The 24,989-nt window shown below is 44.2% G+C and overlaps 1 protein-coding gene across 1 annotated transcript in view; it reads right to left on the bottom strand.

The window, feature by feature from the left end:
* The window catches only part of LOC135200618 (neurofibromin-like), a 369,381-nt gene that overhangs the window by 130,826 nt on the left and 213,566 nt on the right, over positions 1–24,989 (bottom strand). Inside the window, 1 exon segment of the mRNA XM_064229231.1 lies at positions 4,877–5,016. Within this exon segment, the coding sequence (XP_064085301.1) occupies positions 4,877–5,016 (140 nt within the window).

Raw genomic sequence — 24,989 nt, 5'->3', positions numbered from 1 at the left:
GGTCGAGCGGCTCTCCGGGGAGAGCTGCTACACCGAGAGCAGTGGCAACGGTCCCAAGCATCAGAAGAGCTGCTGCTGGTTTTCTATCCATCCGGTCCTAATGGAAGCGGCGGACAGGGGACCGGCAGAGTTTGCTGTCGCGGTGGGAGCGCGAGGAGTGCGCCCCTCGCAATCACTCCTGATCGCCTCGCTCTTCCTGGTGTAGCACGGGAAGTTGAAGGGATAGGAGAGGTAGATCTGACGCTCCTCCCTCGCCCACCAGCAGAACCGGCATGCTGGGGGGGGTGCAGACGCTCGCCAACCTGTGGTGGCAATCGATCTGCAGGCCTGGTCGAGCGGCTGGACCGAGAACAGCGGCGACGGTCCTGAGCGTCAGAAGAGCTGCTGCTGGTCCCCCTCTCCGCCCGGTCCCGGTGGGAGCGGCGGTCAGGGGACCTGCAGTCGGCTGTCGCAGTGGGAGCGAGGCCTGTCCTCACGGCGCATCACACCGCTTGGACCAGCCAATGCTGGTCCAGGTGACCGAGGGGACCGCTTCCTCGCCTCAGCCCGTGGCCGGTCTGGGACCGTTGCGTCAACCTTGGGTACCGGCAGCTCGCCACGAGTGATCGCTGGCCTGGTGGGAGTCACCTGGGCAACTCCCACCAGTCTTCCGCTCATTGCCTGGATCCTGGCACCAAGCAAACTCGGTTGCCTGGGTCTTGGCTGCACGGTCACCCGCAGGTGACCGTACACTCGGCACCTCTCACGAACGAGAGGCCGAGACGGTACCTGGCGTCGAGGCAGAACCTCTGGCGCCAGGAGAGAAGGTACCAGTGTTAGCCTGTACCCCTCCGGTCCCCATCATCTTCTTCCTAGCGGAAGGAGAGACGGACCCCGTTCCCGAAGGAACAGGAAGACCAGCAGAAGCCCCAACTGTCCCACCAGAGTGGGACAGACCCTTCCTTAGAGGTCTCTGAGCGAGACTTCTTAGGGGGGGAGGAGGCTACCTCCTTCTTCTTCGGCTGGGACGCCTTGGAAGTTGAAGGGGAAGAGGCGGCAGGAGGCGACGGCGACACCTTCCTGTTCTTCCTGGACTTCCTCTTCGCCAGTTCCTCAGGACAACCGACAGGTCCTCCATCCAGGACGGAGTTGGGGCAGTTGCCGAAGCAACAAGGCCCAACTGCACCTGTCCGGAGGGACCTGCGGGAGTAGCAGTGGAAAGAACGCTTCCTCGAGGAGGGCTACGAAACTCCTACCTGGTAGGTGAAGCCTCTGCCACCACTGAGACTGGTTGGTCACACGAACGCGACCGTCTGAAAGAAAAGGATTAATTAAAAGAGGGCTGGATGGCCCGCCTCCACCGGTCTCTGCGTGCATGGACCCACGGGAACGTCACGTCAACCCTGGGCACCGGACGATCGCTGCGAGAGCGATCGCTGGTCTGGCGAGAGTCACCCAAGCGACTCCTACCACCTTCCACTCCATGACTGGGTCCTGACACGGTGAGCGAACTCAGCAGTCTGGACCCTGGCTGCATGGTCACCCGTAGGTGACCGTACACTCGGTAACGCTTGCAAGCGGGCGGCCGAGACTGTTCCCGGTCTGGAGGTGGAACCTTCGGAACCAAGAGAGGAGATACCAGCAGTGGCCGGTACCTCCATGGTCCCCGTCTGCTTCTTCCCCGAGGAAGGAGAGATGGGCCCCATTCCCGAAGGAATGGGAGGACCAGTAGAAGACCCACCTGTCTCACCGGAGCGAGACAGACCCGTAGAAGTCCTGGGACGAGACTTCTTAGGGGGGAGACCACCTTCTCTTTTACGGCAACGCCTTAAAAGTTGAAGGGGGAGAGGCATGAAGAAATGATGATCTCGAAGAGGAGGATGACGACACTTGATGAGCTCTCTTCCTCTTCGTTTTCTCCTTCTGCCTGACTTATACCATCAGGAGTAGATAACCTCACAGGGCAGCACGACAGCTTCGTCCAGTGACATAACTCCCGTGTAGTAGTGGTAATGAAAATTATTATCAGCAAGGGATCAGTACCCAATACTGCTCTTAACACAATCACCACTAGTCTGTAAAATAAAGAAAAAAAAATTAAAGTAATGAGGATACTCCTCACACATCCAAGGGCGCCACCCTCCGAAGTGAGAGGAGATCCCCCAACATCAGCACCGCAAGCCCATCCTTCTACCTTCTTCTGATAGTAAGTGAAAGGGAGGAGGAGAAGAGAAATTACCATAACAACAAAAACGGACAAACCTTGAAGTTCCCTTGGTAATTCCCAAGCGTAAGCGTAATTTCCGGATGAATACATGTCCCGTTACAGGATCAATATCACTTACGTTCAATACATGTCTCATCCTCAGGATAAATACATATCTCGTCCTCATGCAGGTCTGAGCCAGTTCAAGGGCGAAAGAATGTAAATATGAGAGGGGCAGTTACAAAGGCTATCACAAAATGACAATTTGTCCAAAATTGCATTTTTCCTAACTATACAAACCTGAGGTCCTTTTACAATAAGAAGGTAACTAGCGGCAGCTGGATGGTCGTAAGCTTCGAACAAGGGAGTTCGGTAGTTAACTGCTTGTCCGACAGTGCGCACGCCACACGACTGGGAGGCTAAGAATCACTTTTGCTTTAGGCCCAGGCAAAAAACGCAGAGTGAGGGGTGGCATGAGGTGGGACTATGTGTAAAAGGACCTCAGGTTTGTATAGTTAGGAAAAATGCACGCCCCTCCTCGGCACTGCGGCAATCGGACCCTGCACTGCGGCTGAAGGAGTCACTGACACCACGTGGGGAGAATACACTAGGTGAGGAGGGGCGGCGTACCCTTGAGTAGAGATTGTGGTTGCATTAGTGGTCACCACTCCATGGGTGACAACACCAGACCCCGCCAGATGAGAGAGCAGCCCCTGGACACTCGGCACGCCCTGCAGTCCCAACGACGCCCGCACCTGACCAAGGTCATCCCCCACGGCAGAAGCACCTGCGGAAGCAAGAGACGGGTATACAGGAGGGGTTCCCCCTCGTGCGGGGGGAGGCGAGCCCCACCCCGAACGAACGGAAGACCCCGAACACAACTGAACATCGGGGTACCGAGCGCCCTCCTCTACGCTCGATGGATCGGGTGAAGAGGACCTCGATAACCCCCCCGAAGGAGAAGGTGCCATACGAGGGAGCTGAGCGGGGGGCAAGAAAGAAGACGAAGTGTCTGTTACCAAGGGAGTCGCGGGAGAGCTTTCCGACGACTCCTTGGCAGGCCTTCGCTTCTTCCTGCCCTCATACAGCCCCCAGTGCACCTGCGACCAATCACAACACACAATAAACGGCTCGGCCCGAGAGCATTCCCGCCCTAGGCCGAGCGCAAAGGACATGGGACTCAATTTCAGGGAGGGATCTAAACTTCCCGCACTTGCGACCCTCCACCCCGGGCCACAGTCGCCGGAAGATGGGAGGGCGCGGAGATTGATCCGATTCTTGATCCGTGTTGATTCAAAATAATAATAATATATGGAAAATGAAAAGAAGTACTTACAGGTTCACTTTCATATACAAACACACAGAAGTAGAATAAATTCACAATAATCCAAAGCATACATACGAGGATGAAGCGGGCAGAGAGTGATAGCGAGCACGTCTTGACACCACAAGGCCGAAAGCAAAAGTGGTTCTTTGCCTCCCAGTCGCGCGGCGCGCGCACTGTCGGACAAGCAGTTAACTACCGAACTCCCTTGTTCGAAGCTTACGACCATCCAGCTGCCGCTAGTTACCTTCCTATTGTAAAAGGACCGATGGTTTGTATACCGTACCGGAACAAAAGTGGGTTTGTACATTAATTGAAAAACCAAGGACAAACCTTTGTTTAGTATTAATATCAAACACCGTATATACATAACTATTTAAATACAAAAAATTAACCAAAAGGATCCCACCGGGAAAAAGAATTAACGACCAGTCAGCCGGAGCTCACAAATACACGTCTTCCTCGGAAGACGGCCGAAAGTAAAGTGGAGTGTTTACATCCGGGCAGGCTAGCCTGCCCCACGGTAGTTACTGCCTAACTACCTTGTTCAAGATTCAACGGCCGTAATTCCAGCTACGCCGAAAGTATATTCCTATTATTAAAGGACCGAAGGTTTGTATTATCGATCGGAACAACTTAGTACTGTGGCACCTCACCTTACCAGACAGTTGGGGGTTTGCCCATCCCAATAAGTAACAGAATTACTTGTCATAAAGACTGGCATATATCTAATCAATACAGTACCCTGGAGCAACTCACTTAGCTAAGAGTGTACAGTAATTGTATACAAAGTAATTAATAGCCTATCCTGATTAGTATCCTGTAATTTCCATACAATTTAAACAATTGATATACTTATTAAATTTCAGAAACATAATGCCAAAATGAATTCTCTCAAAAAATATGTACAATATAGTACTGTACAGTTACCATAACAAAAGTGTAGCTAATTGAAGTACTATCTATCTGTTTTCACAGAAGTCTCAAAGCACTAAACACTTACTGTGCCACTCCCCTCTTTAGTGTGGTGTTGCACACATACAGTTTTAAATCTGCTAGTATATGCAAAAAGTATGTGTATGTACATATAAGCACCACAGCAAGGTATATTATGCATAAGCACCACAGCAAAGTACACTATGCATAATGAGTGGTGAGATCTGAAGGTAATTAACTTTAAGGACTAGGTATTCCTTACTGACAGGACTCTTAACCTGTGGAAATAGATTCTTTCCTGTAAAGATGAGCATGGATGGAATGTGATAAAAGTAACCTGTATCTTTTTGCCTAAAAAAAAATTTCCTGTCTGGCTACAAGTTAGAGAGGAATACCTACACCTACAAGGCTTCATGGCTCATGCCTCTTACCTCAAATTTATCCCGCTTGTGTGGTTTGGCAACGATAGAGAGAAGAGTGATCAAAACCCTGGACGTTCGAGAAACTGTAGTAGGAGCAGGATGACGAAGGCCCTTCAAAAGGTGACCAACCAATGCAAAGTGAAAATTACCTGTGAAAAGTCATCACAAAATCGAGGTATAAAATACAATAAGTGTATCACTTCATTTAAAACATACCAAACTTTTCCTAATTTGATTAGTGGTCTGGTTAACCCTTAAATGCCTATTGGAAATATTTTACATCAAGATAAATTGTCTTTTGGGTGCCGACCGGACGTAATTTACGTTGACATAAAAATTTTCTTTTTTTAAATTTGTGGAAAAATACTTATAGGCCTACCAGCCGAAAACTTTTGAATCACGCGCCTTGGGGGATGCTGGGAGTTCACGGATCAAGGTGTTGTTTTGTTTACAATCATTACGCAGGCGCGAATTTCTTTCTTATCGTACTAAAAAGTATCAGTGAGACATCACGGAAATTATTTCGTCACTTTACATAATTTTTGCACCATTTTAAATTAGCCGTTACATGGAGTATCATAGTATATGAAAATGTGACCATTTTTATGTAGAATACAACAAAAAAATACTCATGATTGTAGCTTTTATCAGTTTTGAAATATTTTCATATAAATAATGATGTGACAAATTTTAACCTTCGGTCAACTTTGACTCTATCGAAATGCTCGAAAAACGCAATTGTAAGCTAAAACTCTTATATTTTAGTAATATTCAATCATTTACCTTCATTTTGCAACAAATTGGAAGTCTCTAGCACAATATTTCGATTTATGGTGAATTTATGAAAAAAACTTTTTCCTTATGTCCGCGAGGTAACTCTTCCGAAAAAATCATACGTACGATTGTCGTAATGTTTGCACCATTTTACATTAGCCGTTACATAAAGTTTAATATATGGAAATGTGTGCAATTTCATGCACAATACAACTAAAAACAACCCATGGTTGTAGCTTTTATCAGTTTTGAAATATTTTCATATAAATAACGATAAGTGCCAAAATTTCAACCTTCGGTCAACTTTGACTCTACCGAAATGGTCGAAAAATGCAATTGTAAGCTAAAACTCTTACAGTCTAGTAATATTCAGTCATTTATCTTCATTTTGAAACAAATTCGAAGTCCTCTAGCACAATATTTAGATTTATGGTGAATTTAAAAAAAAAAAAACTTTCCTTCCCTCCACGCGCCGATTCTCCGCCACAAATCTCTGAAATGCGGACGTCGCATTTTTGGAATATTTGCTCCATTTCATATTAGGCGTTTCATAGAGTTTTATATATGATAATATGCGCAATTTTATTTAGAATAAAACATAAAATAATTGAAGGTTGTAGCTTTCCTCATTTTTAAAATATTTGCATATAAAAAAATATATAAAAAAAAATTTGACATTTGGTCAACTTTAACTCGTCCGAAATGGTAAAAAACTGCAATTGTAAGCTAAAACTCTTTCAGAATAGTAATATTCAATCATTTATCTTCATGTTGAAACAAATTGGAAGTGTCTAGAAAAATATTTAGATTTATGCTGAATTTTTGAAAAAAAAAAAAAAAAAAAAAAATTACATCCGCACGTTACGAATTCATGCACCATTTTGTGATAATATTTTCTCTGTTGCTTTGATAGTTTTACAATGTGTTATATACCAAAATGATTGTAATTTAGTGTACAATACAATGAAAATAAAATTAACTCGTTAGCTTTAACCATTTTGCACACAGTGCGATTTTTGAATACAATTATATATGAAATTTTGTTTTCGCGCTATATCGCATTATTTATATATGATAATGATATTTTCTTTTACTTTCTGATGGTTGCATACTAAACTTCAGGCAATGATAAAAAAAGGAGCCAAAAATGAACTCTTAATCTTGAAAACTAAGCGCGCTGTGATTTAAAAAAAAATATATTTTTTCCGCTTCAGCGCTCACTCCGAGACCCCCTAGGCATACGCATACGGGAGACGATTTTTATTATACCCCTTAGGCGTTTAAGGGTTAAATGATCTACTGCTCTTAATTTATATGGCACAGTCAATCACCACAACATTATAAATGATTGTCCTTTACATATTAAAAATCACACATTTGATGGTCAATTAGAATTATTAGTAGGATTATGCTATTTGTACAGTACAATGAATGAATCACACAAACAAATGAGAAATTTTTACTGCTTCAAAAAAAAACCTGAATAAGCATTAAAAATTTCTCATTTATTCATATAAGGTATTATACGTGCAGCATAATTGTGCTGATTAAAAAATTTAGTAGTCTTTTGAAGATCTTTAACTATTCAAGAGAGCCATTTTAGGCCTTGGTTCAAAGTGACACAAATTACTTAGGCTATTAAATAGTTTAACACCAACCAAAAAAGTCAAATATTTTAACTACATTGACTGAATCCTGACACCTGTACACTGACAAAAATTGTATCACCAAAAAAAGGAACATAAAAGTTAAGTTCTCAATTTCCAAGCATAACTTTTGGATTTATATTACAAAAACAGTACTGAACCCATACTGGTATATGGAAAATTGTGGGATTTCACACCATTTATCTATAAAATAACAATTTGTCGAAAAATTACAATTTGTCGGAAATTGTATTTTTCCTAACTATACAAACTTGAGGTCCTTTAACAATAGGAAGGTACTTAGCGGCAGCTGAACCGGTGGTAAGCTTCGAACAAGGGGGTTCGATAGTTAACTACTTGTCCGGCAGTTGGCGGTCAGCTCGACTGTGAGGAGAGGAGGCACTTTGCTTTAGGCCCAGGAAACGCAGAGTGAGGGGTGGCATGAGGTGGGACTATATGTAAAGGACCTCAGGTTTCTAAAGTTAGGAAAAATACAATTTCCGACAAATTGTAATTTCTTCCGATACGTATACAAACCCTCGGTCCTTTAACAATAGGAAGACTCACTTCTTGGTGGGTGAAATCTGAGTCTTATGAACAGACTGGTGTTTGTCCTACCTTAGATTCCCTCCCTGGTCGTAAGAGCAGAGGGAGGGATCCTAGCCTCTGCCCAGCTGATCGGGGTGTGCACCGCAGGATTAGTGGTCAGACTTCTGGACCAGATTTATAAGAGAGAGGCAAGCGTACCTCTTATAAAAAGCAAAAGGCAAGAACTAGTTCCTACTTCAAGAGCCAAAGAAAAGTTATGGGTTTGTCTCTTGTTGGCTTCCACTCCCCCCCCTTATCGGGGAGTGGTGGATAAACACTCGTATCCCTACTGAAAGGGATAGAATGGAGCTCGGTTGTGTAGCTTACCTGCATTGGCCTCCTGTTCAGCGTAGTGACGACCGCAACCCTCTGCCCACAGGTAGAGGAGAAGAACGAAGGAGGAAAAATGTCCAAGGACCTATGGGTGATATCCCAAAGGTAGAATGAAGTGAAGGTGGTCTGGTTGGCCCAAACCCCTGCCTTCAGAACCTGCGCCACAGAGAAGTTCTTGTGGAACGCCAAGGATTGGACCAATACCTCTGACTTCGTGGGCTCTCGGACGAAGGGTATGGGTGTCGTCACTGCCAGCTGTCTCGTACACCTTCCTGATCACCTCACGCAGCCAGAAAGAGTGTTCTTGGAAACTTCTTTCTTGGTAACCCCGGTGCTAACAAAGAGGTGTCGACACTCAGGCCTGAGGTGCCGAGTTCTCTTCAGATAGCGCCGTAGCGCCCTCACAGGATAAAGCAGCATCTCATCCGCATCATTTTCAGTGAAATCCTTCAGGGAGGGGATCGTGAAGGACTCGAACCGGTCATCAGTGACTGAAGGATTCTGAGTCTTCGCTACGAAGTTCGGGATGAAATAGAGCGTCACAGATCCCCATCCCCTGGAATGCTTGACATCGAAGGAAAGATCATGAAGTTCCCCCACTCTCTTCGCTGATGCCAGGGCCAGCAAGAAGAGGGTCTTGAGGGTCAGATCCCTGTCTGACGACTCTCGGAGTGGCTCGAAGGGTCTGCGAGTCAAACTCCTAAGGACGAGTCACATCCCACCCCGGGGGTCTGAGTTCCTTGGGTGGGCAAGACCTCTCGAAGCTCTTCATCAGAGGGAGATCTCGAAAGAAGAAGAGATGTCCACACCACGCAGTTCAAGGACTAGGGCCAGGGTGGCTCTGTATACTTTAACTGCAGACAGAGAGGAGCTTCTCTCGGCGAGAAGAGAGACCCCATCAACGACACCAACCAAAGAAGACGGACCACTTCCCCTGGTACACAGCTGCAGAGGAGTGTCTGAGGTATCCAGCCATCTCTGTTGCTGCGCTGCGAGAAAAGCCTCTTGCTTGCAAGAGATGGTGGATAACAGCCAGCCGTGAAGACAAAAGGGACTTGACGGACCGGTGGTACCGTTCTACGTGTGGCTGACACAGGAGGTTGTGCCAGGGGGGAATCTCTCTCGGCGCTTCGGCAAGCAGAGCCAGCAAGTCCGGGGGGGAGAGGGGGGAAGAGGCACTCCTCTTACAAGGTTCCCGTCGTCCAGCCACCAGGCTAGGTCCTGCCTCACCTCCTTCATGAGGAACACGGGGAAGAAGGGAGGGTCCCTTGCCTGTGACCAACACTCCTTTCGTCTCAACTGAAGAGACCGCAGGTGAAGACGTCCGTGAAGGACCAGCTTCTCGAGAGACGACAGGTGACCGATCATGACCTGCCACTGCTGAGCTGGTTGCTCCTGTAAAGACAGGAACTGTCTTGCTGCCTCCCTGAACCTGCTGATACGCGAATCTGCGGGGAAGACTCGCCCTGCTACCGTGTCAATCAGCATGCCCAGGTACTTCATCCTCTGCTTGGGCTCGAGATCCGACTTCTCGTAATTCACTACGATTCCCAGATCACGGCAGAATTCGAGGAGTCGATCTCTGTCCTGCAGCAACTGCGAGCAGGAGCTCACCAGGACTAACCATTCGTCGAGATACAGGTATTCTCCTACTTACGATGGGGTTAGGTTCCGAAAAACCCATCGTAAGTTGAGAAAATCATATCTCGGATATAGCCTAGCCTACACTAAGTTAATCAGTACCATATAGGCTAGGCTATATACACATATATGGAAGATTAGCCTACACTACACAGTATACATATATATATAAGGTATAGTAATTATTTAATATCAGCTAATTCAGGTGTTTCAATGCAGATTGACTTATGATAATTAAGTATAAAAAGAAATTTAATAATAAGAACAAGGATCAGACTGTAGCGTAAAGGGTACTCACCAAGATTCGGTCCGTTGTCGGCATACATGATCGGTGTCAGGCAGTTCATGGCTAGTATAGCTAAAGATCAGAAGAGGAGGATGATGATAAAGCAGCAGGATCATCAATTTGCTCTTCTTCAGATAGAATTCCTTCTTCTGTTAGTTCAGGCGTCTCGAGGAAACAACTGTTACGAGACGTACAGGATCGAGTCTCAAGTGAGGGGGTAGGGCTGGGGGAAGCTGAAGGCACTGGAGTCGTTCTCTTGAAGAAATAATCCATTGTAGGTTGCACAGTGCGTTTTTTTTCGTTCTTCATAAATTAATCGGTAACATGCAATATTGTCTTGATGAGCCCTCTGAACTTTGGCAAACCGTTCCTCGTCCCCATCCATTTCAATTAAAAGTTTTAGTCCTTGGTCAAATAAAGCAAACCCCTCTGCCAGTTTTTTAGTCGTAAACGTTAGTCGTAAACGTTCGCTCCGGCTCTTTTATTTCTTCTTCCTCTTCTGCTTTTTTTTTCTCTTTTGCAAGTGCAATTAAATCCTCTGCCGTTAGCTCTACATCTTGCACATCTATCAGTTCTTGGATATCTTCCTCGTCAATTTCTAAATCTAAACTTTTCCCAAGTATCAAGATCTTTTTATTGATTTCTACTTCTTCTTCATTCTGATCGAAACCTTTAAACGAGTTCACATACACTTTCAGCAGATTTTTCCAGACCCCATTCATACCCTCTTTCTTTACCTCCTTCCACGCCCTTCCAATGTTCATAATCGAGTTAAGAACACTAAATTCTTTCCAGAAAGTTCTGAGATCTTTCTCCTCGTTATCTGTAGCCTGAACAGCCTGCGCAAACGTGTTCCAAAGATAATACGCCTTGAACGTAGCCACAGCACCCTGATCCATGGGTTGTATGAGAGAAGTTGTGTTTGGTGGCAGAAACACAACTTTTACATTCTCGTTAATATCTCCGATGTGCTGAGGGTGGCCAGGAGCATTGTCGAGAATCAGAAGAATTTTGAAGGGGATGTTATTTTTCCTACAATGATCTTTCACTTCTGGAATGAAGCAATGAACAAACCAGTCCTCGAACAATATTGCAGTCATCCAAGCTTTTTTATTATGACAGTAATGCACAGGAAGTGTATGTTTGTCGATGCTTTTTAAAGCCCTCGGATTTTCTGAGTGATAAATCATAAAGGGCTTAAGTTTATACCCAGCCACATTTCCCCCAAGCAGAAGAGTCAATCGATCCTTGTATGCCTTAAACCCGGGCATCGCCATTGCTTCTTTGTGGATGTAGGACTGTTGTGGCATACGTTTCCAATAGTCCGGTTTCGTCAACATTCAAGATTTGCTATGGCAAGTACCCTTCATTAACGACAATCTCATGTAAAACATCCTTAAATTTAGCGGCTCCATCTGCATCAGCGCTTGCTGCTACACCACTAATTTTCACACTGTGAAAATTATGGCGGTTCTTGAAACAAAGAAACCATCCGGCATTTGCTGCAAAACTTTTGTTGAGGTTATCATCATAATTCTTCTTCAGTTCTTCAAAAAGCATGCGTGCCTTTGTCTGTATGGTTAAGAGGGTGAGTGGCATACGCTTTTGTATTTGGTCCTACATCCACGTGACCAGTAACTGCTCCATTTCTTCCAAAGGCTCTATCCTCTTCTTTGATATAACCGTTGAATGAACTGAAGCAGATGCCTTTACAGCATCCATTACACGTTTCTTGTCCTTGAGGATGGTGGATACCGTCAATTGCAATAAACGTTCGTCACGTGCGATAACCATGACTGCCTTTCCCGCTTCACGCTGGTTTATTATCTTCAGTTTCTGCTCCAAAGTGATGGATTGCCTCTTCTTTTTTGCACTACCAGCAGGACACCTATTTGGTTGTTTGGCAGACAGTTTTTTTGTTTTAATTTATGGTACTTGAAAAAAACTCACAAAAAACACAAACAAACACTGACCTAATGTTACTTGGTTCAAAGCGAGAGCAAGTGAGGTCGAACTCATTGGATGCCGCTGTACCTACACCAGCCTCTCGCTCTTGGGCCAACATATCGTACAGCATAGTACGCTGCTGCCAGCGCTCGCTATGCGCAAAATTTAAAAATACGCATTTTCAACTTTTTTTCTTTTTTCAGTATTAATTGCTAACCCCATCGTAACATCGGATTATCGTAAAACGGATTATCGGAACTCGAACACTACCTGTACCTCAAAAGACGTATCCCCTACAAACTGGGCCCAAGCCGACACCAGCATGAACACTCGCGTGAACACCTGTGGGGCGGTTGAGAAACCGAAACAAAGTGCCCTGAATTGGTACACCGTCCAGTCGAGGATGAACCGGAGGTACTTCCTGGGAGCACTGAACGTGCTGTTTCCATCGTGAACCGAGTCTGGCTAACGAATCTGTTCAAGGGAGAGAGATCTATCATCGGGCGCCAGCCCCCCCGAGGACTTCTCCACCAGGAAGAGTGGGCTGTAGAAGCCCGGCGACTGATCCTGTACGATCTCCACAGCACGTTTGCTCCCTGCCGAAGCGTCACGTCCTTGGTCGAGCCTGGAACGTAGGTTTGCAGATGGACCGGGTTGGAGGTGAGGGGTGGCCGAGACTTGGAGGGTAGTAGATATCCCTCCTGAAGGATGTTTACTATCCAGGTCTCCGCACCAAAGCGCTGCCATGTTGCCCAATGGCTCGCCAGGCAACCCCCCACTTCCGGCAGCAGGTGAGGGGGAACGCCGTCCCTAGCGTTTCCCTCCTCTCTTCGACTTCTTCTTCCCAGATCCTCCTCGAGAGAAGGACTTGTTGCGGTCACTCCTTACAGCAGAAGTCGAAAGCAGTCTTTTCCTCTCAGCTTTGACGAGGCGACCGTCTTGGCAGCAGAGGAAGCGATAGCTAAGCTCTTGGGCTTAGCCGCAGTCGTCCGAGGTTGCCCAGCCACCTTAGAGACTGCCTGGTGGACAAGATGGTCACTGTCATCAGTGCGCCGCTGTTCCACCGCAGCGTCCACCATCTCTCTGGAGAAGAGAAATGGGGAACTCCACACCGGTCCGTTGCGAAGACCCTGAGCCGCCTCACGCCCAGCCACCCTGGTCACTCAGGTGAGAACAGCGTCTCTATGCCGGAGAACCGGGTTGGCCCAAAGGTTGGCCATCTGGTGGGCCAGGTAGGCGATGGCCCTACCCCAAGACTGGCACAGTCTCACAAAAGCCGGGTCGCCTTCAGAAGTGATGTTCCCCAAGGAGGCCGCGGCTTTCAGCACTGTGAGGGACCACAGGTCGAGCCATGAAACTGCTTGGAACGCAGCCATTGCGGTAGATTCCAAGGCAAGTGCCTCCTGCTGCCAGAACCAAAAGCTGCAGCAGAGACACTCCCGGAGTTAGCCTAGGTAGCTCCGGGTTAAACTGTTTGGGCGGCAGAGGTAGTAGCCATCTTGCTTGGTGAGACGTACCCGCGTGAAGTCACAATAATCAACAGATATCACAAGTTTAACATACGACTAGAATTTGAGAAATATCTAGAAGTGTTCGTGAACTATCGGTGATAAGATTAGTGTGAAAATAGTAGGATAAAGCGTCTTCTAAGTTAGTTTATCAAGTGTAATACTTTAAATCAGAACAAGATGGCAGTAAGTTCCAACTGCGGGAAGAGGTGGCGTAATTTGGCGTGTTTAGCAGATTCGCAATACGATGAGGTAGCAGGAAGGGAACTGGCATTTCTCATCTATGAAATCAGCAACAGTCCTAACCAAAAAGATACAAAAGCATTCATAGATATATTAGAAGGATATAATCCTTCAAACTGGAACAAATCTAATGAAAACATCTTGAAAATAATTGAAGAAGTTCCAAATAAAATCCAAGTGGTCAAGAGACTCATAAAGAAAATATACATAAACCAAACATATTCCGACAAAGAAAATGAATAAGGTGAATCTTGTGAATATCCTAATTGATGCATTAGGAAAAAGAATGCCAAAAGCATGCAAACTGTGTAAGGTTTGGATAGCCTAGTCAATCCACAAAAACCTAATCAGAAAATGTGCTGCATGCAACATTCCGACCCATCCACAGTGTGCTGAGGTAATACAAGATTTGAGAAAAGATACAAGAATTTTTTGTTCAACATGTCTATATGGATAGACAATGTTATTAAATCAAGATTGAATGTACAAATAGTTGAGGATGAAGAAGAAGAGGAAGAGGAAGAAGAAGAAGAAAAAGAAGAAGAGGAAAACGGAAGAGAAGTAAACAAAAATGAAATGACAGAAAAAAATAAGGAAAACAAAGAACAAGATAAAAGTATGGATGCAGAGATACTCATTGATACTACATATGAGGCAACTAAAGCAGCATACCTACGAAGAAATAAATTACGATATGACAACAGAAAAGCAAATCCCGAAGAGGCTCTATCCAGATCTATACAATGACGGAAAGAGGAAAAAATAGACAAGAAAGACAAAATCTGCAACCTTTTGAAAAGAGGGAATTGCAGATTTGGAGAAAGATGTTACTACAACATCCTAAGATATGTTCAAAACTATGAAATATATGGTAAATGTGCATACTTAGATGGATTATGGGGAATGATTGCAGAGATCTGCAATCCAAAAATATGTAAAAACCTAAAAGAAGGAAAAGGATGTAAGTTCGACAAAAAAATGCAAATATATGCACCCTGTAGCCATGAATCATAATCAAATAAATAACCAACCAAGTAATAAAATCCAAAATAAGAAAGAAACAAATAAAGAGAGAAATCAAGAATATCAGGTAAAAGAGAAAAGCAAACCAATAAGAGATATGCAGAGGTGTCAGCAAAAAATTTCAAAGCATCAGCTCCGAAATTCTACTCAAGAGATAATAACTGTATTTATTATGCAAGAGGATATTGCAGAAACGGAGAAAATGCAGATTCAGACACAAAATTAATAATTATGATGAAGGAAGATCAAATATTATGGAAAAGTTGGATTTTTTAATGTCAGAATTTCTGGAAATGAAAAAAGAACAACTACCAGAACAGGAAAGAGACATGGGAAAATCCTTATTACTACCAGTATTAAATGAAGGAGGAAAACACGCAAACCATCATAGTGATGAATGCGCAGGGTTTTAGTTACGAGTAACTCAAAAGAAAAATAGAGTACTTAGAAGAACTAATCCAAAATGAAAAGAAAATAGATATAATGAATATAAGTGAAACCTGGTAATTCCCAAGAGACTGGGAATGATGATCAAATAAAAAGGGTTCCAAACTTATAGATCAGATAGAAAAAATAGGAATCAAGGGGGAACCGCAATATATGGGAAAGACAAAAAACAAGGAAAAATATATGAGAAATATAGTAACTCAGAATGTGAACTAATAGCGGTAGAATGAATCTGAAAAATTGATGACATAGTAATATATAGACCTCCTAATACTAAAGAGTTTGACTTAATAATTGAAAAATTGGATGATATATGTAGAAATCACAAGGACTGGAACATTCTCCTATCTGGTGACTTCAACTTTCCTTTCGTAGAATGGAAAGAACGAATAGGAGATTGTGGTTGTACTTATACATATAAAAAAAGAGAGTAACTAGTAGTGCAGAAGATAAGAGGCAATTTGAAAAGCTATTAGATATGCTACTAGAATACAACATTCAACAAATAAATCACCTGCCAACAAGAGAGGAAAATACTTTAGACCTAGTATTTGTGAACGAGATGAATTATGTTAAGAAAATAATAGTTATAATGCGAGTATTTCAGACCATAATGTCATAGAATTAACAGTTCATTCCAAAGCAAGTGAAATAGAGATAAGCAAGAAATGAAAAGTGGGAAGGATATGGAAAATACAACTTCTACAGTAAAAAATATAAAATGTGTCAGAAAATTAATGAAGAATTAAACAAAGATTGGGATAACATTTTCGTAAGTGATGACATAAGGGTAAATACGGAGATATTATATAAAAACCTATTGGAGATAATAGTGGAAAAATATATACCGAAGAAGAAAAGTAAACATCATTCATGCATACCAAGAGACAGAAGGATCTTGTTCCAGAAAATCAGAAAAGTGGGCAAAAAAAGGTCTTGCAAAAGAAAAAAATGCATGGAAGTTATAAGAACTAAAAAGTAAGATAGAAAAATGCAGAACAAAAGATTATACAATCAAAAGAAAATGAAAAACGGGCACTTGGAAGAAAAACCCTATTAAATATCAAGCAAAACCCCAAACTATATACTCATATTGCGAAGAAGATGAATAAAAGAAGAATAGAAATAGGCCCTCTGAGAATTGAAGGGAGATTAACGAATGAAAAAAGGAAATTTGCAACATACTGGCAGAACGATATAAGAGAGAATTCACCCCTGGAATAGATAATGAAGATAATGATATAGAAGTAAGGGATGAAAATAGTGAATATTTAGCTGACATAGATATTAATGAAGCTGATATTGTGCAGGCTATTAATGAAATTAAAAATGGAGCTGCTGCAGGGCCTGATGGAATTCCTGCTATTTTGTTAAAGAAAGTAGTTCATTCTATCGCAAAGCCACTTGCAATATTATTAAGACAAAGTGTAGATACAGGCAAGATATATGATGAGCACAAAATTAGCATATATTGTACCCCTACTTTCAAAAGTGGATCAAGACTAGAGGCAAGTAATTATAGGCCTGTGAGTCTAACATCACATATTATGAAAGTGTATGAAAGGGTAATGAAGAAAAATATTATGAAACATTTAATAAAAAAATAATTTTGTTTAATAAAGGACAACATGGTTTCGTACCCGGAAAAAGTACAAACCCAACTGTTAGTCCCCACCGTGAAACATATTCAAAAATATGAAAAGCGGAAATGAAAAGGGAGTGTGGTTTTATTTTAGGGACTTTCGCAAAAGCTTTTGATAAAGTAGACCATAATATATTAAAGCGCGCAAAATTAGAAAACAACTTATCGTGGATAAAGTAGGAAGATGGTTAAAAGAATTTTTACACAACAGAAAACAGATAGTTATTGCAACGACGAGAAATCGGAATGAAGCCAAGGTAATATCCGGTGTGCCGCAAGGTACGGTGTTAGCTGCAATACTGTTTATTATGATTTGAAGACATAGACAATAATGTTAAGGATTCGGTAGTGAGTAGTTTCGCAGATGACACAAGAATAAGTAGAGAAATTACTTGTGATGAAGATAGGAACGCTCTACAAAGAGACCTTAACAAAGTATATGATTGGGCAGAGGTAAATAGGATGGTATTTAACTCTGATAAATTTGAATCAATAATTATGGAGACAGAGAAAGAAAGCTATATGCATATAAGGGACCTAATAATGAGACCATCACAAATAAGGAAGCAGTTAAAGACCTTGGTGTGATGATGAATAGGAACATGTTATGCAATGATCAAATAGCAACTCTGTGGCAAAATGTAAAGCAAAAATGGGAATGTTGTGTTACGGGCACTTCAAAACAAGAAAAGCTGAACACATGATTATGCTTTATAAAACATATGTTCGTAGTCCACTTGAATATTGCAATATGATATGGTACCCACACTATCAAAAGGATATTGCACAAATAGAGAGTGTACAAAGGTCCTTTACAGCTAGAATAGAAGAAGTTAAGGACCTAGACTACTGGGAAAGACTACAATTCTTAAAATTATATAGTCTAGAAAGGAGAAGAGAACGCTACATGATAATTCAGGCATGGAAACAGATAGAAGGAATAGCAGAAAATATCATGGAACTAAAAATATCAGAAAGAGCAAGCAGAGGTAGATTAATAGTGCCCAAAACTATACCAGGAAAAATAAGGAAAGCACACAGGACATTAATCCACTACGCACCAGCATCGATAATGCAGCGTCTATTCAATGCGTTGCCAGCTCATCAGGATTGAGCGTAGATGTGTTTAAGAATAAGCTCGACAAATATCTAAACTGCATCCCAGACCATCCAAGATTGGAAGATGCAAAATATACCGGAAGATGTACTAGCAACTCTCTGGTAGACATTAGAGGTGCCTCACACTGAGGGACCTGGGGCAACCCGAACAAGATGTAAGGTCTGTAAGGTCTGTAAGGAGGGTCCTCTGAAGGCACGTAGAAGCACCTCTGTCGCGGTAGAGGTGGAAGAAGGAGCTTGGCAGACCTACCAGACCGAAGTGAACCCTCCTGTCCGGAGACGAGAGCGTCCACTTGGCTCAGCACACTGTCAGCCAAGGCCAATCGCGGCAGACACATTGTCGTCCTGGGTTCCTTCTTAGGTCCCCAGAATGACTCCAAGCCCGATGTGGGCTCGGCAGGTGGGTGCAACAATCCTTCTCCGAGGTCGTCATGCTGACGAATCAGCGCAATTACCTCCGCGAACGACCTCTGGATCTCAGGAGTGACTGCATCCTGTGGAGACGGACCGTCAAGCCCATCCAATGAGAATGCCTCCCGAGACCCTCCTAGGAACCACGACAGACCCCTCCTGCCACTTGCGTGTATGATCTGGTTGGTCCGAGGACCGTGCCAGGTTCGTAAGGTGTCGTGGCGGGATCGTGAAGCCTGAGGAAGTTGAAGGGATCGGAGAGGCAGATCTGACACTCCACCCCCCCCCGGCCACCGGCAGAACAGGTGTGCTGAGGGGGCTGCAGGCAATTGCCAACCCGTGGTGGCGATCGGGCTGCAGGCCTGGTCAAGCAGCTCTCCCGGGGAAAGCGGCTGGACCAATAATAGTGGCAACAGTCCCGAGCGTCAGAAGAGCTGCTGCTGCTCCCCCTCTCTGCCCGGTCCTGGTAGGAGGGGCGGTCAGGGGACCTGCAGAGTCCACTGTCGCGGTGGGGGCGAGGCCTGTCCTCACGGAGCGTCACACCGCTTGGACCAGCCAAGGCTGGTTCAGGCGCGTTGCCACGAGAGCAATCGCTGGTCTGGTGAGTCGCCTGAGCTACCCCTGCCAGTCTTCCGCTCCGTGCCTGGATCCTGGCGCCGAGCGGACTCGGTTGCCTGGGTCTTGGCTGTACGGTCACTCGCAGGTGACCGTACACTCGGTGACTCTCGTGAGCGAAAAGCCGAGATGGTACCTGGCGTCGAGGCAGAACCTCTGGCGCCAGGTGAGGAGGTACCGGTGATAGCCGGCACTCCTCCGGTCCCTGTCGTCTTCTTCCTTGCGGAAGGAGAGACGGGCCACGTTCCTGAAGGAACAGGAGGACCGACGGAAGTCCCAACCTTCCCACCAGAGTGGGACGGACCCTTAGAAGTCTCAGCGCGAGCCTTCTTTGGGGAGGGGAGGCGGCAACTTTCTTCTTCTTCGGCTGTGGGGCCTTAGAAGTTGAAGGGGAAGCGGCAGCAGACGACGACGACGAAGACGAAGACAACACCTTCCTCCTCTTCTTCTTCGTCAGCTTCCTCAGCACCACCGTCAGGTCTTCCATCCAGGACGGAGCCGGGGCAGTTGCTGAAGCAACAGGGCCCGACTGCACCTGTCCGAAGGACCTGGGGTGGGAGCAGCAACACCACAGGCAGGAACTGGTACCAGGGCTGGAGTGGCAGCATACTCAAGAACAGGAGGCGGGGCAGGAACCAGCAGCATCCTGTGCACAGGAGGCAGGTCTAGAGTTGAGCTCTTGGGACACCGGAAGTCTGGGGCTGTAGCAGGAGCAGCAAACCCAGGTGGCGGCGTCACAGCAGGCATCGAAACCTCCGGCAGCAGTGCCTGCACAGCAGCTGTCAGGGTCCCCGTGGCTACGTGCTAAGTGTACACCAGGTGTGGCGGAGCAGCATAGCCCGGCGTGGACACTATCGTGGTAGTCGTAGTGGTCGGCCAGTGTGTTACTGGCATGGCCCCTCTCGCCAGGTGACTCAGCAGCCCCTGGACCATCTGTGTCCCTTGCAGCCCCAGCGAGTACCAGGCCCATTCGAGATCATCCCCCGTGGCCAGCAAGTCTGAGGAAGGAAAAGTCGGGTGAGTTAGTGGGGGGGGGGGGGGGTGTCTCCCTCGCCTGGGGGGGACAGTTCCAACCCCGAGCGAACGGAGGACCCCGAGTACAACTGGATGTCGGGGTATCTCGCCCCACCTCCATGCTCGACTGATCGAGAGAGGAGAAGGAGTGAGAAACCTCCCCCGAAGGGAAAGGAGCCATACAAGGGAGAAAAGAGGGAGAAATGTCCGTGACCAAGGGCGTAGCCGGAGAACCCTCCGACGACTCTCTTGGCCGGCTTACGCGGCTTCTTCCTCCCCCCACAGGGCTCCCACTGCTCCTACAACCAAAAAATACAAGTATCACATGTCTCAGTGCGAGAGCATTCTCGCCCTCTACACCAAGTACAAAAATCATGAGGATCAACCTCTACAGATGATCGGAAGGCCCCACACTTACAGCCCTCCACACCAGGGCACAATCTGCAGCTGATGGGGGGGCGAGGGGATCTCTCCGGCTCTCGTGGTTCCATATCCATGACAATAAAGCACTGTATGAATAAAAAAACACACACGTACTTACTTATAACCTTTGCACTAGCACACAGTAAAGGGAAAACCGCAAAAAAAAAAAAAAAAAAAAGTCTTTCCTCTGGGTTCCTTCTTAGGACCCCAGTGATTATATATTGTATAATTGTTATGGGTATAGATAAGTGTGATTATATATTGTAAATTGTTGTTATGGTATTTTATGCATTGTTGAAATATGGTGGGTGTCCTATATATAGACAACATGTGGTAGATTCTAGAAGGTGTCTGTTTGATGTATTTAAGTTGTGTTGTGACGTCATAGGCTGTGACGTCATAGACAAGATGGCGGCGGCGTCGGCAGGATGTAAACAATAACACGGGGAGTAGAAAGCACGTGTTGGTGGTGTGTGGTTGGTAGGGGTGGGAGAGCTCCTGGCTGTACTGGTAGGAGTTTTTTTTGGGTCTCGTCAAGTCTGTGGTGCTGGTGTTTTAAGGTGATTTCTGGAGTGTACTGGAGTTGGAGAAAGCGTACAGGTGGGTAGATTATTCATTTTTTATAGAGAAAGAAAGGAGTTAGGCTAGGCCAAAATTCAAACTGGTAGCAGAGCGTGGTTGATCAAAGATGCCTGGATCCGACAGTGAACAAAGGGAGACTACTAGATGGAGAAGGGAATGTCCTAGGTTTAGCGGGATACAAGAAGAATACAAAGAATGGAAAGGTCAAGCCGAAGATTGGCTATTGTTGTATGGAGAAGATACAAAATACCCGGCGATAGAAATGAGAATGAGCTTAAAAGGGAAGGCCCGAGAGCTAGTGGAAGCATTAGATAAAGATAAACTTACTGGTACAGAGGGTCCAAAGTTAATCCTAGAGAAACTAGATAAAGCCTATCTAAAAGACTCGGTAATGGAGAATTACGGTAGAATAAAAAGATACCTTCTAATAAGAAGAGAATCTAGTGAAAAATATGGCGGACTATTTAATTAGATACGAGAAGGCAGCATCTGAGTGTGAAAGAAAGAGCAATGGGGAAAGGCGCGCTTGAAGGCGAAGTCAAGGGTATCATGTAATAGAGCAAGCAAATCTCACGGAAAATCAAAAACAAATGGTATTATCGGCTTGTGGGCAAGAAAAGCTAGAGTACGGAACAGTGTCGCAAACAATGAAAAGGACTATTTGAGGGATTAGGGACTAAAGAGGAACGGGTAATGGTGGGGTTCGTCAGAAGGCATGCCAGTTCTGGGAGAGGGAGGGAAAACCAAAGATATCGGGGAAGATGGAACCGAGGAAGGGGTGGTAGAAATCCTATAAACAAAGAAGGGAAGGCTAACAGTATGTGCAATATGCAGCTCAGATGGCATTGGGCTAGGGATTGTCCTCAGAATTTTCATAATAGGAAGAAAACTGAAACAAGACTAGAAGAAAATAAGGTAAAAACAGAAAATGGGACAGAAGAAGAAGAGGTTTATGTAGGAGAAGTTAATAAAATAGTGGAAGCATCATGGGAGGTGGTTGATGCAATTTTGGACACAGGGTGTAAATCAACAGTTTGCGGGAATTGTGACTAGCACGTATTGTCATGGATTTGAGTCAGGAAGAGTTGAGGAGAATGAGGGACACTAGGACAGAGTCTAATAAAGTGTTTAATTTTGGTGAGACATCTTATAAGTCCAGAGGAATAATAAAATACCTGTGATACTAAAAAACAGAAATTTTATTTGAAGACGGAAATTCTGCAAGGTGATATACCCTGGCTGATAGGTAAGCAAACCATGAGTAAAATGGGTATGACCCTAAATTTTGAAAGAAAATTGTGTCATAGTAGAAGTATTAGGGGGAATGAAAGTAGAGTTAAGAGAAGACGAACAGGGTCATTTAAGAGTGCCTATAAGGAGGAGGAAGGTAGAAGAATTATTACTGGAGGGTTGGAAGGGAAAGAATCCGAGGGAAATTAAGAACACAATGAAGAAATTACATTTAAACCGTTTGGTCATGGAAGTGGAGATAAAATATGGAAGCTAACAGAGGAAGCACAATGGAGTAATGGGTTAATCGAAAAAGAAAAAGAGGAAATAAGAAAGTTACTAACGGAACTGATTAAAAATTGTGAGGTTTGTAAAAAATACAAAAGAAACCCCGCCAAACCGGTAGTAGGCTTTTCTTGGAGTAAAACGTTCAATGAAGTCGTAGCGATGGATGTGGGAGAGATAGAAGAGAGAAAGTTCTTGGTAATAGTGGATATGGCAACGAGATATTGTCAGGCCTGTTGGATACAAGATAAGAAACCAGAAACTATAATAAAGATACTTTTTGAGTGCTGTTTGCTATATTTGGAGCACCCTCCAAAATATTGTCAGATAATGGGGGAGAATTTCAAAATGAAAAAGTAAGGAGGATGGCAGAAAAATGGAATATTAAAGTATTAGCCACAGCATCAGAATCTCCGAGCAACGGATTATGTGAAAGACCGTAGGCATGATCAAGGGAAGTGTAAGGAAGATGATGGAGGAAGAGGAAGTAGATTGGTCCCTAGCTTTGAAATGGGTAGTGAGTGCTAGGAACTGTTTATGAATAATGGAGGTTTCTCTCCCAACCAATTAGTATTTGGAAAAAAACCCTTCACTGCCTAACCTAATAGGAGAAGAAAGTTCTAGTCCTGCAAGCAGAGAAAAAGGGATGGAAGAGGGTATGGTAAGGGACACACTGAATGCAATGCACAAGGCCAGAGAAGCATTTTATAAAAAATGAGTCCTGTAATAAAATAAGAATAGCGCTAAACAAAACATCAGAGAACATAAATTTGAAGAAGCAGTGGTAGGAGATGAGGTATTCTATAAGAGGGAAAATGAAAATGAATGGAGAGGACCTGCTCAGGTAGTGGGAGTATCGGGGGGGAAAACAATAATAGTCAAACATGGGGATTCTTTAAGAGAAGTAGCTAGGATACATGTGACAAGGATTCAACGACGATCACCAGATACAGAAGAGATATCGGCTAGAATAGATAAATCCCATGGGTGAAAGGTAGGTCAGATGGCCCAAATGAAGGGAAAGTAGATTGGCTGGAAGGAGAGGAGATAATGGGTGAGAGAAGGAATGCAGACACAGAAGAGACTATAGAAAGAGAGGTGATAGAGGAAACAGTGGAAGATAACGGGCAAAGTGGGTCAATAGAAAGCGAGTTAATGGAAGAGATACCAAATTCAAAAAGGGAAATAGAGTTAGGGCTATAAACAATGATACAGGACAAGTAGAAGAATGGACTATTTTAGGTCTTGCAGGAAAAAGATCAAGCCAAGCATGGCTGATTCGTACAATATACGAGACTCACAGTCAGGTGACAAAGGGTGGGTTAACTTGAGGATTATAGTCAGGTAGAAAAAATTGAAGATGAAGAGGAGGTGTTGCTGGGATTTGAAAATAGAAGCATAATGGAAGCTAAAGAAAAAAAGAAAAAGAACTTCTAAGTTGGAGAGATAACAGGTATATGAGGAGGTAAATGATGTTGGACAAAAAGCTATATCTCAAGATGATAGTAACTGAAAAGATAAAAGGGGGGGAAAGGAGGATATGTAAAGCAAGATTGGTAGCTAGAGGGTTTGAAGAGCAAATGGCTGAGTGGGGAAAAGGATGCTCCCACATGCAATGCTGAAATTTTAAAATTCTGTCTAACCATAATAAAGGTGAAAAATTGGAATTGTTATACATTGGATGTCAAAACTGCATATTTACAAGGTGACGAGATACAAAAGAGAAGTGTACTTGAAGCCACCAAGGGAAGATGGTTGGAGGGATTATGGAAGTTGAAGAAAACAGTCTATGCTCAAGGATGCAGCAAAAGCATGGTATTGTAAAGTGGTGAAAGTAGTGAAGGAGAGTTCAAGGTGAGAGAAGTAGACTAGAACCTAATATATTCTTTGGAAAAAGAACAATAAATTGGAAGGCATTTTGTGTACACACGTAGATGATTTTTGCTACGGAGGAACTGAAGGATTCTTAAAGGAAACGATTGGGAGATTGAAAGGGAAATTGCAAGTAGGAGAAACAAGAGAGTAAAAGGTTCAAGTATATAGGAGTAGTAATAGAGCAGAAGGAGAACAGATTTTCCCTTAATCATGGCAGTATATAAAATCCATAAGAGAACCAGAGGCTAGAAGATATACGGGTAATAGAGTGCTAGAACAAAAAGAGTTAACAGAGTCAGCAATCAGTGGTAGGACAGCTGAATTGGGTATCACTACACACGATGCCAGAAATAATCATATGATATTAGCGAATTAAGTAAAGCATTTAAAGAAGGAACAACTCAGGATATGAAGAAACTTATTAAAATTGTGAGAAAAACTAAGAGCATGATGGGCGAAGTTACAATAAGTGAGATGGAAGAAGAAATGG

Source organism: Macrobrachium nipponense, chromosome 27 (genome assembly GCF_015104395.2).
Source record: "Macrobrachium nipponense isolate FS-2020 chromosome 27, ASM1510439v2, whole genome shotgun sequence".
In the NCBI taxonomy this organism is placed as follows: Eukaryota; Metazoa; Arthropoda; class Malacostraca; order Decapoda; family Palaemonidae; genus Macrobrachium; species Macrobrachium nipponense.
The sequence above is the reverse complement of the archived record's forward strand: the minus strand, read 5'-3'. Positions and strand labels throughout refer to the sequence as shown.